At 33.1% G+C, this 20542-nt stretch overlaps 1 protein-coding gene across 2 annotated transcripts in view; it reads left to right on the top strand.

Annotated features, from left to right (window-relative positions):
- Positions 1 to 20542, top strand: part of LOC145249765 (centrosomal protein of 112 kDa-like) — a 777157-nt gene that overhangs the window by 538695 nt on the left and 217920 nt on the right. For both annotated transcript variants that reach the window (XM_080111687.1, XM_080111688.1), the window contains 4 exons: positions 481 to 580; positions 2413 to 2531; positions 10958 to 11101; positions 18440 to 18594. In XM_080111687.1, the coding sequence (XP_079967813.1) occupies positions 481 to 580; positions 2413 to 2531; positions 10958 to 11101; positions 18440 to 18594 (518 nt within the window). The remainder of the gene's footprint in view (positions 1 to 480; positions 581 to 2412; positions 2532 to 10957; positions 11102 to 18439; positions 18595 to 20542) is intronic.

Genomic DNA, 20542 nt, shown 5'->3' with positions numbered 1-20542 from the left:
CTTTGATAATATTGGTTCTTTGATATTAGTTCTTTGATATTATTAGTTCTTTACTAATATTGGTTCTTTGATAATATTGGTTCTTTACTAATGCTGATTTATTGGTAATGTTACTTTATTTACAATGTTGGTTCTTTTATGATGTTGATTCATTAGTAATTATTTTTTTTATGTTTGATATGTGGTAATGTTTGATTTTTGGTAATGTTAGAAACTGTGTAATGTTCGATTTTTGGTAATGTTTGATACTTGGTAATATTTTATACCTGGTAATGTTTTATACTTGGTAATATTTTATACTTGATAATGTTTGATTGTTGGCAATGTTCCTTGATTATTAGATAAAATCAGTTATTTGAAATCTCATCTGCTAATTTTCAAAGAGAAAAATTTTGCTATTCTTTTTTCTTTATTTGATTTCAAAATAAAAAAAAAACACAAAATTGTTTTCACTTTTACTTTCTATTCCACTCATTTCAGATTTTGGATCGCAAAAATGCAGAAATAGACGATATGAAATCGACTTTAAACAACAAAAGAAAAAATACAGAAGATATGACTGCCAAATTAGACAATGAAGGTAAATCCTTTAATTCAAACTAAATAAAAAAAATTTAATTCAAAACATTCAAATTAGACAATGAAGGTAAATCCTTTAATTCAAACTAAATAAAAAAAATTTAATTCAAAACATTCAAAAATTTAATTCAAAACATTCAAATTAGACAATGAAGGTAAATCCTTTAATTCAAACTAAATAAAAAAATCAATTGTTTGTCAAATTTTCAATTATGGATTTACTCAATAAATATTTCTTTGTATTTTCAAAAAAAAAAAAAAAAAAATTCGACGGTCGAAGGGTTTACCGACTAAAACGTTGTGCTAATAACACCCAAGATGAGAATAATCAAAACAATAGAAACATTTATGATTATAAATGTTATCAACACCAAAGTGATAATTAATTGTATTGTTGGAAAGCCTCTAGAAAGAGGGTAGTTCCTCTGTTCAAGTTGTGCAAAGTGAGTCAGATACGTGCAACTCAATTTTTTGTAGTATTTGTCTAAATGGAATACATAAAAAGTGCAGTGGAATTACTGGTAGGTTGAGAGATGATAACCAGTTTATGTGCAATCAATGTAGGACAATCAAGTTGGATGAGTTGAGAGGAGAAAGTATATTTGGATGAGGAAATTAATATAAAGTGAAATTAATATAAAGTTAAGTATGTGCATATGTTTATATATTTGTATGCACAGGATTCACACCTAAACTAATGAACCGGTCATTATGCTTTTAGAACACAATTGCTAGGTGTAGGGGGGTGTCATAATGTGGGCTACATTCAGTTTAATTTTTACAAATGAGATTATTCAAAAGTTTTGTTACCTTGGTTATACTATTGGAACATATGAAGGAGCAGCTGCTAATGTGATTGCAAGAGAAAAGTGGATGGATTAAGTTCAGGGAATTTTTGTCCTTACTAACCAGCAGAATGTTACTACTGTCGACCAAGTTTATCAGGTATGTGTGTAGAATTTGATGATGTATAGAAGTGAAACTCAGCTAATGAGAGTTGATGATATGTGTTGCATGGAGAGAAATGATGTGAAAATATGATAAGTATATAATTTTAATCCTATGATAAGCTTCAAGCAAGATTAGATCTGGACACATGAGCATATATGTACAAAACAGGAGGCTTCATTGATTTGGTCACATTAAAAGAATGGATATGAGATTTTGAGTTAGTAGATGAAAACAGTCGAGGTAACAGGTCAGTATACAGGGGAAGGGAAAGGAACACATTAGAGGATTTGATAAGGATATATACAAAAGAAAGAGGGATAAATAAAAACCTAGCAGAGATACGTTCGTTTGGATGTCAATTTCTTAAAGTTATCCAAGACATGCCAGCATGTAAAATGTTAAATTGATGGTGATGGTGGGCATAGAGTTTGAGTGACATGAAATACGGTGTCAGGCTTAAACCATTCTTTTTAGTTATCAAGAAAAAAGTGCAGTGCTGAATATGTACATGGCTTCTCATGTGAAACAAATGTCATTCTTGGATTCTTTGGACTAATGTTCTCATCTTGAATGTTACTCGCACAAGGTTTTGGTCAGTGCAACTTTCTTCAAGTGTATCTTGTCAAATTCGGTAATCGATAGAAAGATTCCCGAGTTTGACAAAAATATTTCTGAGTTCAACGGAAAGATAACCGATTTCAACAAGATATATCTGAAGAAGGTCGGGGGTTACATCGACCAAAACGTTATAAAAATAACAGTCAATATGAGAACAGTAGTCCAAAGAATCCAAATAATCAATCTTCATCTCAAAAATTCCGAAACCGAAGTGCCATTATATTTGGTTCTTTCTATATTTATATCTTCATTGTCTTCAAACAGTGAAATCTCTCAACATGGAATTGTACAAGACGAAAGAAAGCAAAGACAAGCAGATCTCAGAATTAAAGAGACAATTGGAAGACATGTACCAAGTGAAAAAGTCCGAATTCGAAAAAAAAGTAAGTCACGTCTTGTTATGCAAGTATTCTCATTAACCCACCGCTACACCCCCACCTCGACTCTTTCGGAAAAAAAGTAGAAACGAAATAGGAAATGAATTCTGTTCAATGTTTCTTTCTTTCTTTCTTTATTATTCTTGTCTGAGTATTTAAAGGTGTGTTTTGTTGGGATTTGGAAGAATATTCGAACGTGACCATCACAGCAGGGACTCTTAATATGTTGCTTGAGAACACCTCCTTCCACAAAAAAAAACAAGAAACAAATAAAAAAGACATAGGAGAATCGTGCAAAAAATCTTTGATTTTTTTTAGTTTCATTTTTTTGATTACCAATTCTGTGCATGGATAATTGAAAGATACTTATCTGTGATACTGTTTCATTGGAAACGATATCTACGTCCCTCTTTCTTCATCTTATATATATATATATATATATATATATATATATATATATATACGTTCCATTAGATATTACGAACAAAGACTGGCTTATTATTTATATTATACAACACGTATGTATCTCTCTCTCTGTCTCTCTCTCTGTCTCTCTCTCTCTCTCACACACACACACACATATATGTATTATATGTGTTTTATTTTTTTATTAATGCTTTATCTGCTTAGTTACACATGGTTCGGTTACTGAATCGTATTAACGATCTAGTAACTTCATCAGACATTACAGAAAAATATATGTAATGTCTGATGAAGTTACTGGATTGTTAACACGATTCGGTAATCAAAACATGTGTAACTAAGCAGATAAAACTGTAATAAAAAAAATAAAACATATTTGCTCTGCAATAATATTGAGCACTTTCTTCAGGTTTTTACTAATTACCATTTTTGCTATATATATATATATATATATATATATATATATATATATATATATATATATATATATATTAAGTAATGTGATTTATAATTTAAAATTTAAAAATCAAATTTTAATTAAATTAAAAATCAGTTTCATAAGAAGGAACAACAACAAAATCAATTATCTGTACGATCGTTTCGGAAAACAATGCTTTTTATTGTGGTATACATCAAGTTATGTAGAATAATTATATATAGTTTTTTGGTAAGCAAGGTCTCCTCATCAGCAAATTTAGGAGGGTTTTTATTGAATTTAAAAGACACCATAAATAAACCTAGCATTAAAAGTAAGGCAGATGAATCTGAAAAATTGAAATAAAAGGTCTGGATTTAAAATTTATAAGAAAATCAATATGTGTTAGAGATAGAAATAAGTAGAAAAAAATATATATTTTTGAATTTACATAATAAATTTGCTTTAAAAATATATAGAAATATTTACCTTTTAATTTTTCTTTTTTTGAAATCAGGAACTGTGGTTAAATTAGTCATTTAGATGTTTGTTATAGCTTTTTATCTTACTGAATGATGAATTTTAAAAAGGGGGACGCTCGTGCAATAAATTGTTTCCGTATATATATATATATATATATATATATATATATATATATATATATATATATATATACAGACATGACAGAAACGAATAGACACTAAGATAAATGTTTTTTTCTAAGATTAATATATGTTTATTTATATTTACAGATAAGAATACTGCTGAAATAACTTAGAGTATCTCATTAAAATTGCATCTAACAACATTGAAGCATATCACAAACCAAAGGATCATCAGATTTATCAGAATTTCTGCAAAAACGAAGGGTCATGGGTCATCATGAAGGTGGTCTTAACACAAAATAGCAGAAAATCTTTCAAAACTTAATTCTACTGTTAATAGAGTGATCGTACATTAACAAGAGAGGACAAAGAGTGCACAAAACTTCATTCAGGTCGCCTCGGACCCTCTGAAACAACCTTGCATTCTATGCAAAGAAATGTTGAAGAGGATTTTCAGTGCAAAGCTTCTGACATTGCAACATAAACTGGTGTCAGTTCCAGAACAGCTGCCAGGTATCTTCACAAGCTGGGCTACTATTGTAAAGTTGCAAGAAGGAAACCTCCTCTTCGCCCTCCCAATAACAAGCTCAGAAATGATTGGGCTTGTGAAATGGTGGAGAGGCCTATGACCTTTTGGACCTATGTCATTTTCTCTGATGAGTCACGATTTGCATTATTTCCCGACAGTATAAGACTTAACTTTAAAAAAAACTACAGCTAACACTGAAACACGGGGCTTCTGAGTTATGGTATAGGGTGCAATTTGGAGTGATGGTCTCTCAAACCTGAGGGAGTGTAAAAAAAATATCAATTCTGATAAATATGTTCAAAAATTGCATGAGGACTCCTGTGTTAAAATGAACCCAGTTTACGTCCTATTTTTGGAAGACAGAACTCGTTGTCACTCTGCTAGGGCGTCATAACATTAATAAACTTCCATGACCAAGTCACTCCCTGGATATGAACCTAATTTAAAACCTTTGGGGCATATAAAACCAGAATCTTTGCAAAAAGAAAAGGAAGCCATCTTTTGAGCCTGAACTTTTAGCATTATTGTGTTAGACATGGCAAGAAATTCTTCAAGATGATATTCGTCAACTGATCAATGCCATGCCCAGAAGGGTTCTAGCATTAAAAACAGCAAAGAGGATGGCAATTAAGTATTAGTTTTTAAATTTGTAAGCATTTATTTTTGATTTTGTTGTATAAATTATATGTTTATTGAAATAAACTGTTTCTATGGGTGTCTATTCTTTTCTGTCATTTTATTTTTTTTACATGGTAATCACCATTTATCAAGGCCCGGAAGCCACTCGAGGATAAGGGTTATTGTGTGTACAGAAATCAATGGGATAATATCGCAGTAATCATTAGTATTGGAGATTTGATAAAGTGTCTTACTTAAGGGGGCGGTTCATCAGGAATTTGTTTATGTTGGACTTGAAAACATCCAAGTTGTAGTCAGGTGGGAAACAGGCAGATGGAAGAGAGTTCCACTGGCGTGCACTTCTAAGAAAGAAGCTTTGTTCATAGAATCTACGTTTTGATTTTAGCACAGTTAAAGAGTGGGGAAAATTTTTGACAGCAGTCTCAGCTAGATGGGTGTTTATCGTGAAAGATTGGCGAGGGAGACCAGAGATTGGAGCTCAGACGAGCACTTGCCATGGAAGTAACGATAAAACAAAGACAGGCTCGCAACATCTGTTTTGTACTCTGTCAAGGCAGGATAGGCTGTTTTTAGCAGCTCCTGCCAAGATGTGGCAGCAGTACTCCATCCTTGGACGTACTTGGCTCTTATATAAATAGAGATTTACATCAGCAGTGAGATATCTTGTGGAGCGGTAGAAGGATACTACCATTTTTCCAGCGACCTTGGCAACAGACTTGATGTATGTGTTCCATTTAAGGTCAGGAGTAAAGATCAGTCCAAGACGCTTATCAAAACATGGAGCGTGTATATATGAAGTGTTCTCATACGAGACATGATCTTTTGGGTTCTTGGTCGGAGAAGGAGAAATTCTTTTAGCTAGATTTCTTTTTTTTTTTGTCCTAATTCAGAATTTTCTCTTTTCTTCCACATTAAAAGCCGACACTGTATCTTACTCTGCCGAATGTGAGGAGGCAACTAAATCGGAACAAGACGCCAAAATATCAAGGCATCTTGTCACTCAGACACAAGGGGCTACTCATAATGTGGCCGTTACACTTTACTCATGTCACTGCATATCAAACCTCTCGGACCCACATGTTATCTGGTACCGTCACAAAGGAACAAACAAAAAATGGAAAGAAATAAAAATTTTATGCATCATTTTTGTTTTCTCAAGTACAAATGAAAAGCATGTATTCGTGGTTCATCCGACAATAACGAGTTTCATTATCTTTTAAAAGTGTTTCCGCACACCCATGTGTTTTACAACACTCTGCCATATAACATGTGCTTTTAGAAAGTCTCTCTCCCTGCTACCTCACGCCAGACAAAACTAGCGTTTTCTCTCCCTCAACTTCATATGTCCATCTTCCCGGGCACACAACTTGCTTTCTTTTTTGTTCAACCACGTGCTGTCCTTTTTTAAACCTTTTTCTCTCCTTCTTCCCGTGACGTCAGTGCATGCACACTTGCTTAATTTACATATGTGCTAAGAAGGCTGCTGCTAATATTTTCGCTAGTCAGCTATCCTATGGCCGTTGCTGATTTTCTCATACGTGCTATGTTATGTACTATTGTTATATTGTTGGTCGCCGGGTACCTAATCATAAGCGATTGTGAATGTTTCGGTCAGTTGAACACGGAGCAGGGAAGGAATTCTGAAGGGAAATGGTTCAAGGAAAGAAGCTGTTAGAGTAGAGAGCTTTCTAACATCTGAGGATCACTACAGTGATGGGTTGCGACATTGTTCTTAACGGAGGGTGTTTAGGTTGGAGGGAATACAGGTGCAGTAAGTTCATTGGACAACATTCTGTGGAAGTAACTGTAAAACAATTACAAGGATGCAACATTCCAGTGATGGGACAGGGGTTGGAGCTTGGCAGACAGTGTGAGACCTATCAGGTTAGAGACTTTTTTTGCACTATGTTCAAGAGAGAGAGAGACTAGAGGTTTGTGCACCAGCGCAGATGTGGCAACAATACTCGATGCATGGGCGAATTGTGGATTAATAGAGATATAGGCTGTTGGCATAATATATTTATGCTTCTCAAAATTGGAATGGAATGCATTGAAGAACTTCAATTTAATTGATTTGATAAAAATATAAAAAAAATTACCTCATTTGACTTTTTTATTACATTCAGAGTTCTTCATTCCCAGATTCTTTAGTTCCATTGAAGTCAAGACAAAAAGGCTTCATAAATTAAAATGGTATATGAAAGGAATAAAAACAATTACTTTGGAAACGATTGCTTACTTGTTACTGAGTAAGCGTTTCCTTGTTTTAAGTAATCAATAATCAATATTTGTTCCCCTCTCCATTTTTTTTTCACACTTTGTTTTTACTATTTGCCCACATTTTTGACTTTGAGTTTCGGATTGATCTCTTATGATAATGGTATTCTCCGTTCCAATGCAGAGTGCTTCTTTGGAAAGAAAATAAAAATCACCTCAGTCTAGGACTTCTCCTCCCCTGAGCAAAGATAGAAAAGACTAAGTATAGCATTAAAACAGATACTATGAACAGAGTCGCTGACGCTTATTTAGCAATCATATGACGTATGCAAATGACCAAGCCAATGCATGAGCTGACGTCATAGCAGAAAACGAGAAGGAAAAGTAAAGCCAAGGAAAAATAGGCATCAAGTATAAGAGAACTGGCAAGATGTGCTAGTGGAGATAGGCCTGTAGCTACATGGTGGCGTGAGAGACTTTTAAAACATGTATTTGACATGGCAGAGTTTTGTCGGCTACATGACGAACTAAGACACTTTTAAAACAAGATGCAATTCATTTAGAATTCATTTCAAATTTGGAAAGTACCATTAATAAATGCCTTTTATTTCAAGTAAAAAAAAAAGTGAGTAAAATTTTGTTCCTTTTTTTGTTCCTTTGCAACTGTCTCAGACACAACGTGTTGGGTCCAAGTATAAAAATATAACAATACCGTTGAAGGAGATGAACAATCATGTTACAATACTACATTTTCTTCCTAGTCAAAAAGGGTAAAAAAATCAAGCTGTTCGATGGAGCGGAAACGTACATTTAATTAATACCAATTTTCTTCTGTTTTCTTTCAAAAGTGAGGATAGTACATCTTTTGTGGATGACATAGAGACCGCAACTTGGTGCTGAGGTATAAAACTTCTTCAAAAGTAAATTCAGATTCCAATTGATAATACACACTGGAATCAGGTTTTCTTGCTGAAAAAGCAAGAACAGATTTAGTTTATCCATCTAAATGCAGAGAATTCCATCACTATCTTGGTTGCCAACTGTTGAACATGCTCCATGCTTTTTGAAGATAAGAATTAGTTGTTTTGATGGCATGCTCATGAACGGGTGGCGCCAAAGTTATCATTAATCCAATTCATAGTGAGTGTTGTCATTGCATAAGCTTTGATCATAAATGTTTGCATCGACCTGCATTCAACCACTAGACAAAATGTTCAATGTCGAAATCTGACATCATCGCCACACACATCCTGTGTCCCAGTTGCTTGCAACTAAATGCCTTCATTAGCTGGGCCACACGTTTCAGTGCGAAAAAAGTGAACTCATACACAGAGCTGTTGTTCTTGAACACTTGGTTAGATGGCATAGTCGTAATCAGCTGAAAACCTGATTCATGACTGTCAAAGCAGACACAGAGACTATGTTTGGCCTTCACATCTATGATCTCCAACATTGAACAAGGGATTGAATTGAAGTTATTATTGATCTAGGCTAGAAACAATAAAGTGCAACGATCAGAGATTTGTTATCAAGCTGAAGTTTTGTTGATGTTATTGCTTGTGTAGATAATATTACTTAGCAAGCGATTATTTAGTCCATGGTGCTGAATATAAACAAATTATAAAACAAACTGAAAATCAAACTTGTACAGGATTCGAACTTGTGCTTCCAATGATGCCAATGTTTCAGAATTTCTCACATATGTGAAATCTTTCTGCATAGAAATGTGCACGAACACGTTAAAAAGTAATTTTCAGGAGAAATAATTGAGGCCTTGTCCAAGGGAGACAACTTCTGAATATTCTAAGCTAACATAATTAAAAAGGCTTCATGTTTTGACAAGCTTCTGGGCTTGACCATTACTCCTGATCTGAAATGGAATAGGTACATATAATCTGTTGACAAGGTTGCTGAAAAAATGGTGGCATCCTTCTACCACTCCAGTAGATATCTCACTACTGATGCAATTCTCTACCTATATTAGAGCCAGGTACGTCCAAGGATGGAGTACTGTTGGTACATCTGAGCGGGAGCTGCTAGAAAGACTTTATCCTGCCTTGACAGAGTTCAAAATAGACCTTGTAACATAGTGGGATGCCCTTTTCTTTTCCCTGCAATCTCTTTCCTACAGAAGAGACGTTGCCAACCTGTCTTTGCTTTATCATTATTTTCATGGGAAGTGCTCGTCTGAGCTCTAATCTATGGTCCCCTCTTGCCAAACTTTCACAAGAAACACTCGTCTAACTGAAACTACTATCAATAATTTCCCCACTCTTTATCTGAGCCTAAACCTGAACGTAGATGCCACAAACAAAGCTTCTTTCTTAGAACTGCTTGCCTGTGGAACTCTTTTCCAATTGCCTGCTTTCCAGCTGACTACAACTTGGTCGTCTTCAAATCCAATAAATTCTTGATGAGTTGACGCCATAAAGTAATCCAATTTACCAAATTTCCATTACAACAATTGCTATGATATTGTCACATTGATTACTGTACATTCATTAACCCCTATCCTCTAATAGCCTCTGGGCCTTGATAAGTGGTGCCTCCTATGTAAAAAAAAAATAAATAAATAAGACGTCATAGGCTAAAGGAAAGCTGTTGGGGTGTTTTTCTAGTCTAGTCGTAATAGTTAATAAAGTGTTAATAAAAACTCATGTTTGTCTTGTCTTTCCCGTAAGCCTTAGACAAGGTAGAAGTCCTAATTAATTCGCAGTTGTATTTTTAGTGGCGTCTATACTGACGATTGAAACTTTAGCCTCCCCCCCCAAAGAAAAAAGCATAACTTACAATTGAATTCTCCCAAAGATGAGAACAGTAGTTCGAATAATCCAAATAATATAAATTATCAATCTTCATTTCCAAAATTCAGAAACAATATGTACGGTTTCGTCATAAAAAGATGTAACTTTAACAAATGGGTTGATATACCATAAAATGCAACAACCCATCATAATGTATGAATACAACATTTTTTTTTTCAAATGGGTTGATATACCATAAAATGCAACAACCCATCATAATGTATGAATACAACTTTTTTTTTTCAAATGGGTTGATATACCATAAAATGCAACAACCCATCATAATGTATGAATACAACATTTTTTTTTTCAAATGGGTTGATATACCATAAAATGCAACAACCCATCATAATGTATGAATACAACATTTTTTTTTTCAAATGGGTTGATATACCATAAAATGCAACAACCCATCATAATGTATGAATACAACATTTTTTTTTTCAAATGGGTTGATATACCATAAAATGCAACAACCCATCATAATGTATGAATACAACATTTTTTTTTTCAAATGGGTTGATATACCATAAAATGCAACAACCCATCATAATGTATGAATACAACATTTTTTTTTTCAAATGGGTTGATATACCATAAAATGCAACAACCCATCGTAATGTATGAATACAACTTTTTTTTTTCAAATGGGTTGATATACCATAAAATGCAACAACCCATCATAATGTATGAATACATTTTTTTTCAATTGACTAAATGAGTAAAATGTCGATTTAAACATGAATTTGTATGATGAAATTTATTAGAATCTTCCTTTTTTTTTCCTTTTGTGTCTCAAGTTACACAGCGTTATTGGTGAATTGGAGCAAGAGAAAGTCGACCTGCAGAGACAACATTCACAGAACATTCAAAAGATGCTGGATGAGACGAACATCCGACTGGAAAAGATGGAGCAAGCGTACAAACAACAAAACGATGTCAATGTAAGTAGAACTCCTCCCCTGATTCCTCTCTTACGTTTTTATGACTCTTTCACCCCTCGGAAATTCGTAATAAAAATCTATACTATATGTCTCTGTCTGTCTGTCTCTCCGTTCCATTTTTTCTCAGAAACTATAAAGCCGATCTGGCTGAAATTTTGTATGAACCTTTGTTACGATAAGGTGTAGCGAACTAAGTATTATGGTATCTGTTCGATGCACAGTTACGAATTAATAGGGATTAGTATTAATGCAAAAATGAGTACAAGTTTAACCATATTCACCCATTGATTTAACATAAAGTACTTATTCTAAATCAACGGCCTATAACTTTTTCAAGGGGCTAAAAGTGTAGTATATATCTATTGCCAATAAGTAACAACAGTTAAACGAAAGGTATTATTGTAGATTAACCCCCATCCTCCCAACTAAATCACCCTAAAAACATTAGATTCTATTTTTTTTTTAGCTGATTACCCTAAAAAAAAAAAATTGGTAATAATAACAAAACAATTTAGACTTAAAGTGTGGCATTAGTTTTTATGTAAATTTTATGTAAAATTATACTCCCATTTCCGAGCTATTTTAACGTTTTAGGGCTTTTAACCAGTTGTTTTGGCTATGGGAAATGAATTCTGTGCTTTTAATTTTTTTTAGGGGGAGGTTAGTATTTTAGGTGATTACTTGCGGTTTTACAATCTTGTTACTCAGAGGTAATCATGAAAAGTAAAAAGGATGATTTACGGTGCTAATCTGCTAAAAAAAAATATGCTTTCAGCAGTTTTGTTATTTATTTTGAAATAAACTTGAGAAATAAACTAGAACAATCTGTTTCAGTAATTTGTTTCTGAATTTCTGAGATGAAATTTAATAATTTGGCTTATTTGGATTACTTGGACTATGCTTCTCATTTTAAAAGTGTTATTCTCACAACATTTCGACCGATCTAAGCTCCAATATTCTTCAGTGTATCTCGTTGAACTCGGGAATCTTTCTCTCAAACTCTAGAATTTGCACAAATTTCAAATGGAACTCTGTATTTATTTTATAGGAGTTGTAAGTTATCATTCCGTCAGACATTATCAAGTAGAATTCTTTTGCAATTGTATTCTTAGTATTGTCTGCACTGAGGATTAAAATCCAAGGACTCGTGGCATAATGGATGAAGTGCTAGGTAAAATTCAGTTCCAAGTGACACTTTTCTGGGGGTTGAAGGTTCAATCCTTAGTGCTGCAATGCTAAGAATACAATTGCTAATTACTTAAGATTTTTAACTGATCATGGCTGAGGGAACAAGAGCATGCTACTCTCATGGATTAAATAAAATGTTCCGCTTGAAATTCTGTGCAGATTCCGGAGTTCGACAGAAAGATTCCCAAGTTTAACAAGATAGATCTGAAGAAGATCGGAGATTACATCAACTGAAACATTGTAAAAATAACACCCAAGATGAGAACCATAGTCCGAATAATCCAAATAATATATCTTTCATATTTTAACTATTTGGAAATGGATCTTAATATTGTGGAAATGGTCCTAATTGGGTTGGATGTCTACGCCTTTTCGCTGCTCAGACGTCAGGATTCTCAAGAATCCAATATTTTTGTAGACATTCTGTACAAATTACTTTGCTACTATTTTTTGCTCTTTTCTTTTGTGTATTTTAGAATGACGAAATGTTTTTAATATCCTCACCATCTCTTTTGTTTAGTAGAATTGAGTCTTTTAAACATCAAGTTTTAACTGATAGCATCTCTTATCTTCTCTATCCTCTGCCGCTCCCTGCCCCCCAACCCCCGTGTAGGTGAAACCATCTTCTTTTGATTTTCGAGATTTGCTATAAGAATCATTTACTTCTGAACTCTGTTCTTTCTGATATATTTTCTTGCATGAAACTGGGAATCATGTTAATCTGATTCCAAACGTTCTTTGGATTTTTGCTGTAATCCTTCAAAGAAGAATTTTTTTCCGACGGAAAATCTTTCTTCTTTTTTTTTTTTTTCCGTTTCGCTCGGAATTTCTTTGAACCTCGAAATATTTTTCAGTTTGTAATGAGATTACCTTGCTATGGAAAAAAAAAGAAAAAAGAAAATGTCTTACTCTTTGCCTTCCGATTCGTGAGAAGATAAATCAATCGCCAAAGCTAATCAATACTTTGAACGATTCATATTGAAGAAATATTTCCCGTTTTTTTTTTTTTTTTTTTTGTGTATTTGTCTGGTTCTAAAAGAATAGGAATATAAAAAAGAAAAATAAAGTTAGACTTTTACAATATTAATAGTATTCTTTAATAAGATAAACATAAACGAATTGTTGTATAATTGTTTCACAGCAATTTTCTTTGTTTTCATTAGAATCTGTGAACTTGGCTCAAACGGAATGGGAAATAACGTTAACGTCAATACGCCGTAGTTACGGAGATTCCAAGTATCCTGTATTTCTACAAAGTCACTATCCGCTCACGCATTAAGTATTGTTACCACACCTGGTCTGGTGCATCTACCACGAGTCTTTTACTCTTAGACAGCGTCCAAAAAGAATCACAAATCTAATAGGTCCCACACTGTCAATCCCTGTCCCATCATCTGTTTATAGATATTTTAATGGAATTTGTTCTGATGAACTTATTGCACTTATACCCCCTCGATATATATATATATATATATATATATATATATATATATATATATATATATATATATATATATACATATATATATATATATATATACATATATATATATATATACATATATATATATATATATACATATATATATATATATATACATATATATATATATACATATATATATATATATATACATATATATATATATATATACATATATATATATATATATGCATATATATATATATATATATACATATATATATATATATATACATATATATATATATATATGCATATATATATATATATATATATATATATATATATATATATATATATCCCCAACCAACCAATTTAGCAACAAACATCCCACCCCTTCACTGTAGAAGTCCCTAGATGTAGGAAGGTCCTCTACTCTAATAGCTTCTTTCTTCAGGCAGCTAGACTTTGGAATTACTCCCTGCTTCCTGTTCCCTGACTGCACTGACATGCAGAGTTTAAATGTAATGTAAACTAACATATTGCTTATCTTCTTACATAGTCCTCTGTAAACATGATCCCAAATAGTAACCCCTTATGTCCAGTTTCGGGTGGACAAGAGTAAAAAATAATTTAAAAAAATGGAGAACTGGACTGCAAACATGCATGGAAAACTCAATTAAATTTTTAATTTTTTATTCCGTTTTCACCCTCAACAAGGCACAGTGTCACTTTGATGTAGGGGCTACTATCGGGGGTATAAATTGCAGGAATACTATGTGGGGAGTTGAGTAGCAAGATGTCCGTTCACATTACACTTGAACTTTTGCATGTCAGTACAGTTGGGAAAGCAGGAACCCAGAAGGGAGTTCCAAAGTCTAGCAGTTCTGGGGAAGAAACTATTAGAGTAGAAGACTTTCTAGGAACCTCTGTCTAGGGGTGGGATTTTGCTGATTGTCACGTTTGTTGGGGGTATTCACGTCGAAGGGGTACAAGGGTCTGTAGTTCGTCAGATCATTCACCATTAAAATACTTGTAGAACAGGCAGAAGAATGCAACATTTCGTCGATGAGACAGAGGTTGAAGCTTTGATGACAGTTCAAGACCTATCAGGTTGGCGACTTTTTTTTAACCCTGCCCAGGAGCGAGAGACTAGCAGCAGATGCACCAGCCCAAATGTGATAACAATACTCCATACATGGGCGAATGGTGGCCTTGTAGAGGTACAGGATACTTTCGGGCGTGAGTAGCTTTCTAGCACGGTACATTGCTTATCATCTAAGATATGAAATCAAAAGAATTCTAATACTTTTATTTGGATTCTTCCGAATACTGTTCTCATCTTGAATGTTATTTTCACAACGTTTTGGTTGATGTCATCTCCAACTTTCTTCGGATCTAACTTGTTGAACTCGGGAATCTGCATGGAATTTCTAGTGGAACTCTTTATTTAATCCACAGGGGTAGCATGCTCTCGTTCCTTCAATCATGATTGGGTAGAAGTCCTAAGTAATTCGCAATTGTATTCTTAGAATTGAACTTTCAGAAGAGTGTAACGTACAACTGATTTTTACCAAGTACTTTATCCACTACGCCATCTTAAAACTTCAGAAAAAAAATTTAAACAGTCATAATTCATTATGCAAAGGAAATTTGTTTTTGAATTTTTGAGATAATGATTGATTATTCGTATTATTTGGATCATTCAGACTACTGTTCTCATCTTAAAATTAATTTAATTTTTCCATATAAAGCATTTGGTCCTCTTTAAAAAAGGGCTTGCAGAACCCCTCAGCCTCACTCACGGAGCCCCAGAGCTCTGTGGCACCCACTTTGGGAAACCCTGCTCTAGATATTGATCCATCTATTTTCATATTGTCTACTAACACTCGTAGCAGATCAGAATTATAGCCATTTAATATAGGTTTTAAACTCCTCTAGTTTGGATGAAAGTTGTACTCAATCTGATAAAATGATGAACTTTTTTAGATTCCGATTTGCCGAAGCGTAAATAGGCCATTGCCATACATTTGAATTTAGCAGCAAACAACAGAGCCAGATTAACAACGTCTGAGTTATCTCTACATAACAAAACAAAATGAGCTCAGATAATGCAATTGCTGATCAATAAACTGGATCAGTTATTCTTCCCAGATCAAATCTGATGCAGTTTTAATGCATATTTATTAGTTCAGAATCTAAAACCTGAAACAAAGAGAATTATTGGTGAATTATGCTTTATGCCAAATTGATGGCCAAATATGGTTAAATTATGTTCGTTTTTGCATTAAATACTATCCCTATTAATCACTAATAATGCATCAAACGGATACCATAATACTTAGTTCGTTGCACCATATTATAACAAAAGTCCATACAAAATTTCATCCAAACAGACTTAGTAGTTTCTTTAAAAAAAAAAAAATGCCTAATCAAAAAGTATAATTTTTTCTAAATTCTTGCTTTTTTGGATGAAATAAAAGTGTAGTATATGTTTTCTATACGATCAGCACCATTTGACACCAGAAGTTTCATGCAATTATGTCCCTTTAAAATATAATGCTAATTTTTTTTTAAAGCGCTTCCATTTTTATTTTAATAACAATCTCTTAGAGGTGTAGGTATATTATTCAGCACAAAGAAGATAAGGTAGAGATTTGAGACCATCTCCGGTGTATAACGCAGAGAATTTTATATATATGATGCAAATTTCACAGTACTTTAAAGAATCCAAATAATATGAACTAGCGGGACCTGTGGAAATTCCACAGGGGACTCATTCACATATGATATATTGATGTTGGCATTCTGTAGATGTTCAGTGTAAATGGAGACGCTCTGATATTATTGTAGCTCTTTTGTCAAAAGTATTTATATAATCTAGCACAAACGCCCGATAAAGTCCGGTCGTAAAGTACGCTTAAATATGATATTTTAATTCTTGCAGATTTCGTATATATTATTATAGAGTTAATGTTCTATCGATTTTTATATATTATAAAGTTGCGATTTCAAAGATAAAAAATATATATTCATATGACTTGGGTGCATTAGCTTGAATCGAAACCAAAATAAAAACTTATGAAAAAAATATATGTATGTATATACAACTTGAGTGTCTTGAGTCATAATCGAAACCAAAACCAAAATTTATGAAGAATTCTTGATAAAATTATTTATAAAAACAATAGATGATTTAAGTGCCATCAGCTATAGTTGAAACCGAAACCAAAACTTATTAAAAATTCTTGGTAAAATTATTTATGACAAGAAATAGAAGAACATAACAATTAAACAACCCGGATGTAAGCGTGACACATAATCAATCCTTATCTTAAATTCAGAAACGCTATTAAGGTTGTTCAGAAGTTTTGTTATGTGAGTGATGCCATTAGAGCACAGAGAGGGGCTGGTGCTAGTGTGATTGCAAGGGTTAGAGTTAGGGAACTTCTGTCGTAACTTACTGCTCTCAACCAAGACAAGCATCTATCAGATATGTGTATGTGGTGTGATGATGTATACACGTAAAACCTAAACAGCAATGGTTGAGGATGTGTTGCATGAAGAAAAATAATGAGGATCGTACGATGGATATATCATACAAGTCTTAAAGAAAGACTTAGATCTGATGACCTCAGAGAAAGGTTAGATCTAAACAGTATAGAGACATATGTATAGAACAGGAGACTTGGATGGTATGGCTACATTGAAAGAATGAGTGGACGTTATTGGGTAAGTAAATATAAAACAGTTGAGGTAGTAGGTTCAGTTCAGAGGAGAAAGTCAAGGAAAACATGGGAGAAAGTGATAAGAATAGACTTGAGAGAAAGAGGGATAAATAAAGACCTGTCCAGAGATAGATTAGTTTGGAAGTCATTTTTTAAAATCTGCCCAACATATGCCAATATGTAAAATGGATGTTAAACCGATGAGGTTATTTCATAGTAAGTTGATTGAAAAAAAATCTTTAGGTGTGTGTGTAAAATAATGATATTTTGTGTAAAAAATGATGGTTGGATGTAAAAAAAAATGATGTTTGGATGTAAAAAAAAAATGATGGCTCGATGTAAAAAAATGATGGTTGGATGTAAAAAATGATGGTTGGATGTAAAAAAAATGATGTTTGGATGTAAAAAAAAATGATGGTTTGATGTAAAAAAAATGATGTTTGGATGTAAAAAATGATGGTTGGATGTAAAAAAAATGATGATTGGATACAAAAAAATGATGGTTGGATGTAAAAAAAAATTATACAAAAAAATGATGGTTGGATGTAAAAAATATGATGTTTGAATGAAAAAAAATGATGGTTGGGTATAAAAAAAGATATTTGAGTGTAAAAAAAAGATATTTCCTTGTAAAAAATCATGTTTGGATATAAAAAAAATGATATCGGGGTATAAAAAATATTTGGGTGTAAAAAAATAATTTTGGGGTGTAAAAAATGTTTGGATGTAAAAAAAAAAGGGATGTTTGGATGTAAAAGAAAAGGATGTTTGGATGTATAAAAAAAGATATTTGGATGTAAGAAAATATTTGGTTGTAAAAAAATGATGTTTGGATGTAAAAAAATGTCTGGGTATAAAAAATATTTGGTTTAAAAAAATGATGTTTGGATGTAAAAAAAATACTTTTGGGGTGTAAAAAAAAATAATGCTTGGGTGTAAAAAATATGTATCAGACCTTATAGAATTATTTAACAAATTTTTTCTTCTTTCCTTGGTTAGTCCAACGTGATCAAAGATCTTGAACTTCGAGTGCAGGAATTGACGACTGAAGCTGATCAAATTACAAAAGCAAAAAACACTTTGGAAGCTGAGAAGAAAGAATTGATGTTGAATAACGACAGTGTAACAGATGAACTTGATGCCCTTAAGCAAAGGTAAATTTTGGCATGTTAAAATTCCAGAAGTTTTGCTGAATGAAAGTGGCACATGGCCAAAGTCTCGAGTGAGGTTGGATAAATACTCCAGTTTAAATTGGCCAACTTTAGGATAGACTATGAAGAAACACAAATATTATCATTGAAGTGAAGTTCAAAATCTACTAAGCAGTTATTTTATTTACCTCTTTTCCAGAAAGTGAGACACAAGGTCAGGTGTAGATTTGATGAAACTGTTTCTGTGAAGTGAACTGAATTTAAACTGGGCACACCCAGGGTTTCCGTTTGTGTCATTAGCCACCATTACCCAATTCCAAATACACTTTCTCCACATCTGAATTCTCATCTCTCTTCAATGTCTCTTACACTTTTTGCTGTTATTGCACCGCAGTTCTTGTCTACCGAGTTCTTACAAGTACTACAAAAAAGAAATTGAGTTGCACTCAACTGTTTTTTTTTTTCACAAACTGAGCAGAGGATTTTTCTTCTTTCTTGAATCCAACACTTCAACCACTGATCATCAGTTTGGCCATGTTAACATTCGCTGATGACCTTTAATTTCCAAATATACTTTTTACACAACAGAATTCTCATCTCTCTCCAATGATTTACAATTCTTGCTGTTATTTTATTTACTTCCTCTGCAGCAAGTTAGGCACAAGGTCAGGTGTGGGTTTGATGAAAGTATTTCTGTGGAACAAACTGGATTTGAACTTGGTGTACCCAGGTTTTCAGTTTGTGTTGTTAACTGCTGACTAAGCAATTATCCTGTCAACTATACTCTATAGAATAGAAACATACAATAATCCATGGATGGTTGACATGGAATAACCTAAAAATAAATCAATGCAGGTTATGAACTTAAACTACAGTTGCTCACAAAGACTAATTTTTTGAGTTTCTAAGAGAGTAAAGTCACATTGAAGCTACCATAACGTCCAGAATAGAAGTATGTCTCTGGATTCTATGAAAAAGTTCAATAATGTTGCATTGGCAAAAAGATGGTGAAATACAAATGACGCCATGTTTTGACAAGTATGTTTCTATTGATGATTGTGATGATGGATGACAATAATTTGATCCTTCCAGTTTGTTTCTTCGATTTTGTAAAAAAAGGTTGTTTTATTTTATGGCATATCAACGATCTTGGGATGATTTAATGCCAAATCCGGTCATTTTAGGAAAAGTTTTTTATGCTTAAAGTTCTTTATATCTTCAAATATTGTAGTGTTTTGTTTTACAACTTATCAACCTTTTTGGGGTAATTTAATGCTGAATCCAATAATTTTGGTAAAAATTTTATGTTTAAAGTTCTTTAGATCTTCAAATATTTATTTATTGTGTTTAGTTTGGTTATTTTGGAGAGGAAAATTATTGTTTTTGTCTTTCCATAACATGATTAAGTTTTGCAAAAGGAAAGGGAAAAAAAATAACATTAATGTTTGGTGCATTTTATGTCAGGAAGCCGGTATCTTAAGCCAGCCTGATCAAGTAGCACTGATGTGTAAACCTCATGGAGATTCTGAATATCAGCAGGGCAATGTAATTATTATGAAATACTGGAAAAAGTCAATCTTACCTTTTATGGCAGATTATGAAAAATCTCAGATGAGAACGACACGTGATTCAGTGGTTGGAAGGAGGCGGTGGGGGGGGGGTTAATGGATCCTAAACAACTGCCAGGGCAACTTCTCTATTCTAAACTATTCAAAGGAAAAAAGGAATCATCGAAGGCCCAGATAGTTATAAAAATAGAGTAAAAATAAAGTGGTAATGGAGAAATAGCAGCAGCAGCAATTGGCAGATCAGATGAAAAACAGAACAAAGTAGACAAACATGGTGATGACCTTGTGCCTTCCATGAAACAAACATAATCACTTCAACAGAATGCATGTTGAAATTGATTGTTAATAAGCATTGTAAGTCATAATTGTTGTGGATGCATCTT

Source organism: Euprymna scolopes, chromosome 28 (genome assembly GCF_053919585.1).
Source record: "Euprymna scolopes isolate OS-2025 chromosome 28, ASM5391958v1, whole genome shotgun sequence".
NCBI lineage: Eukaryota > Metazoa > Mollusca > Cephalopoda > Sepiida > Sepiolidae > Euprymna > Euprymna scolopes.
The sequence above is the reverse complement of the archived record's forward strand: the minus strand, read 5'-3'. Positions and strand labels throughout refer to the sequence as shown.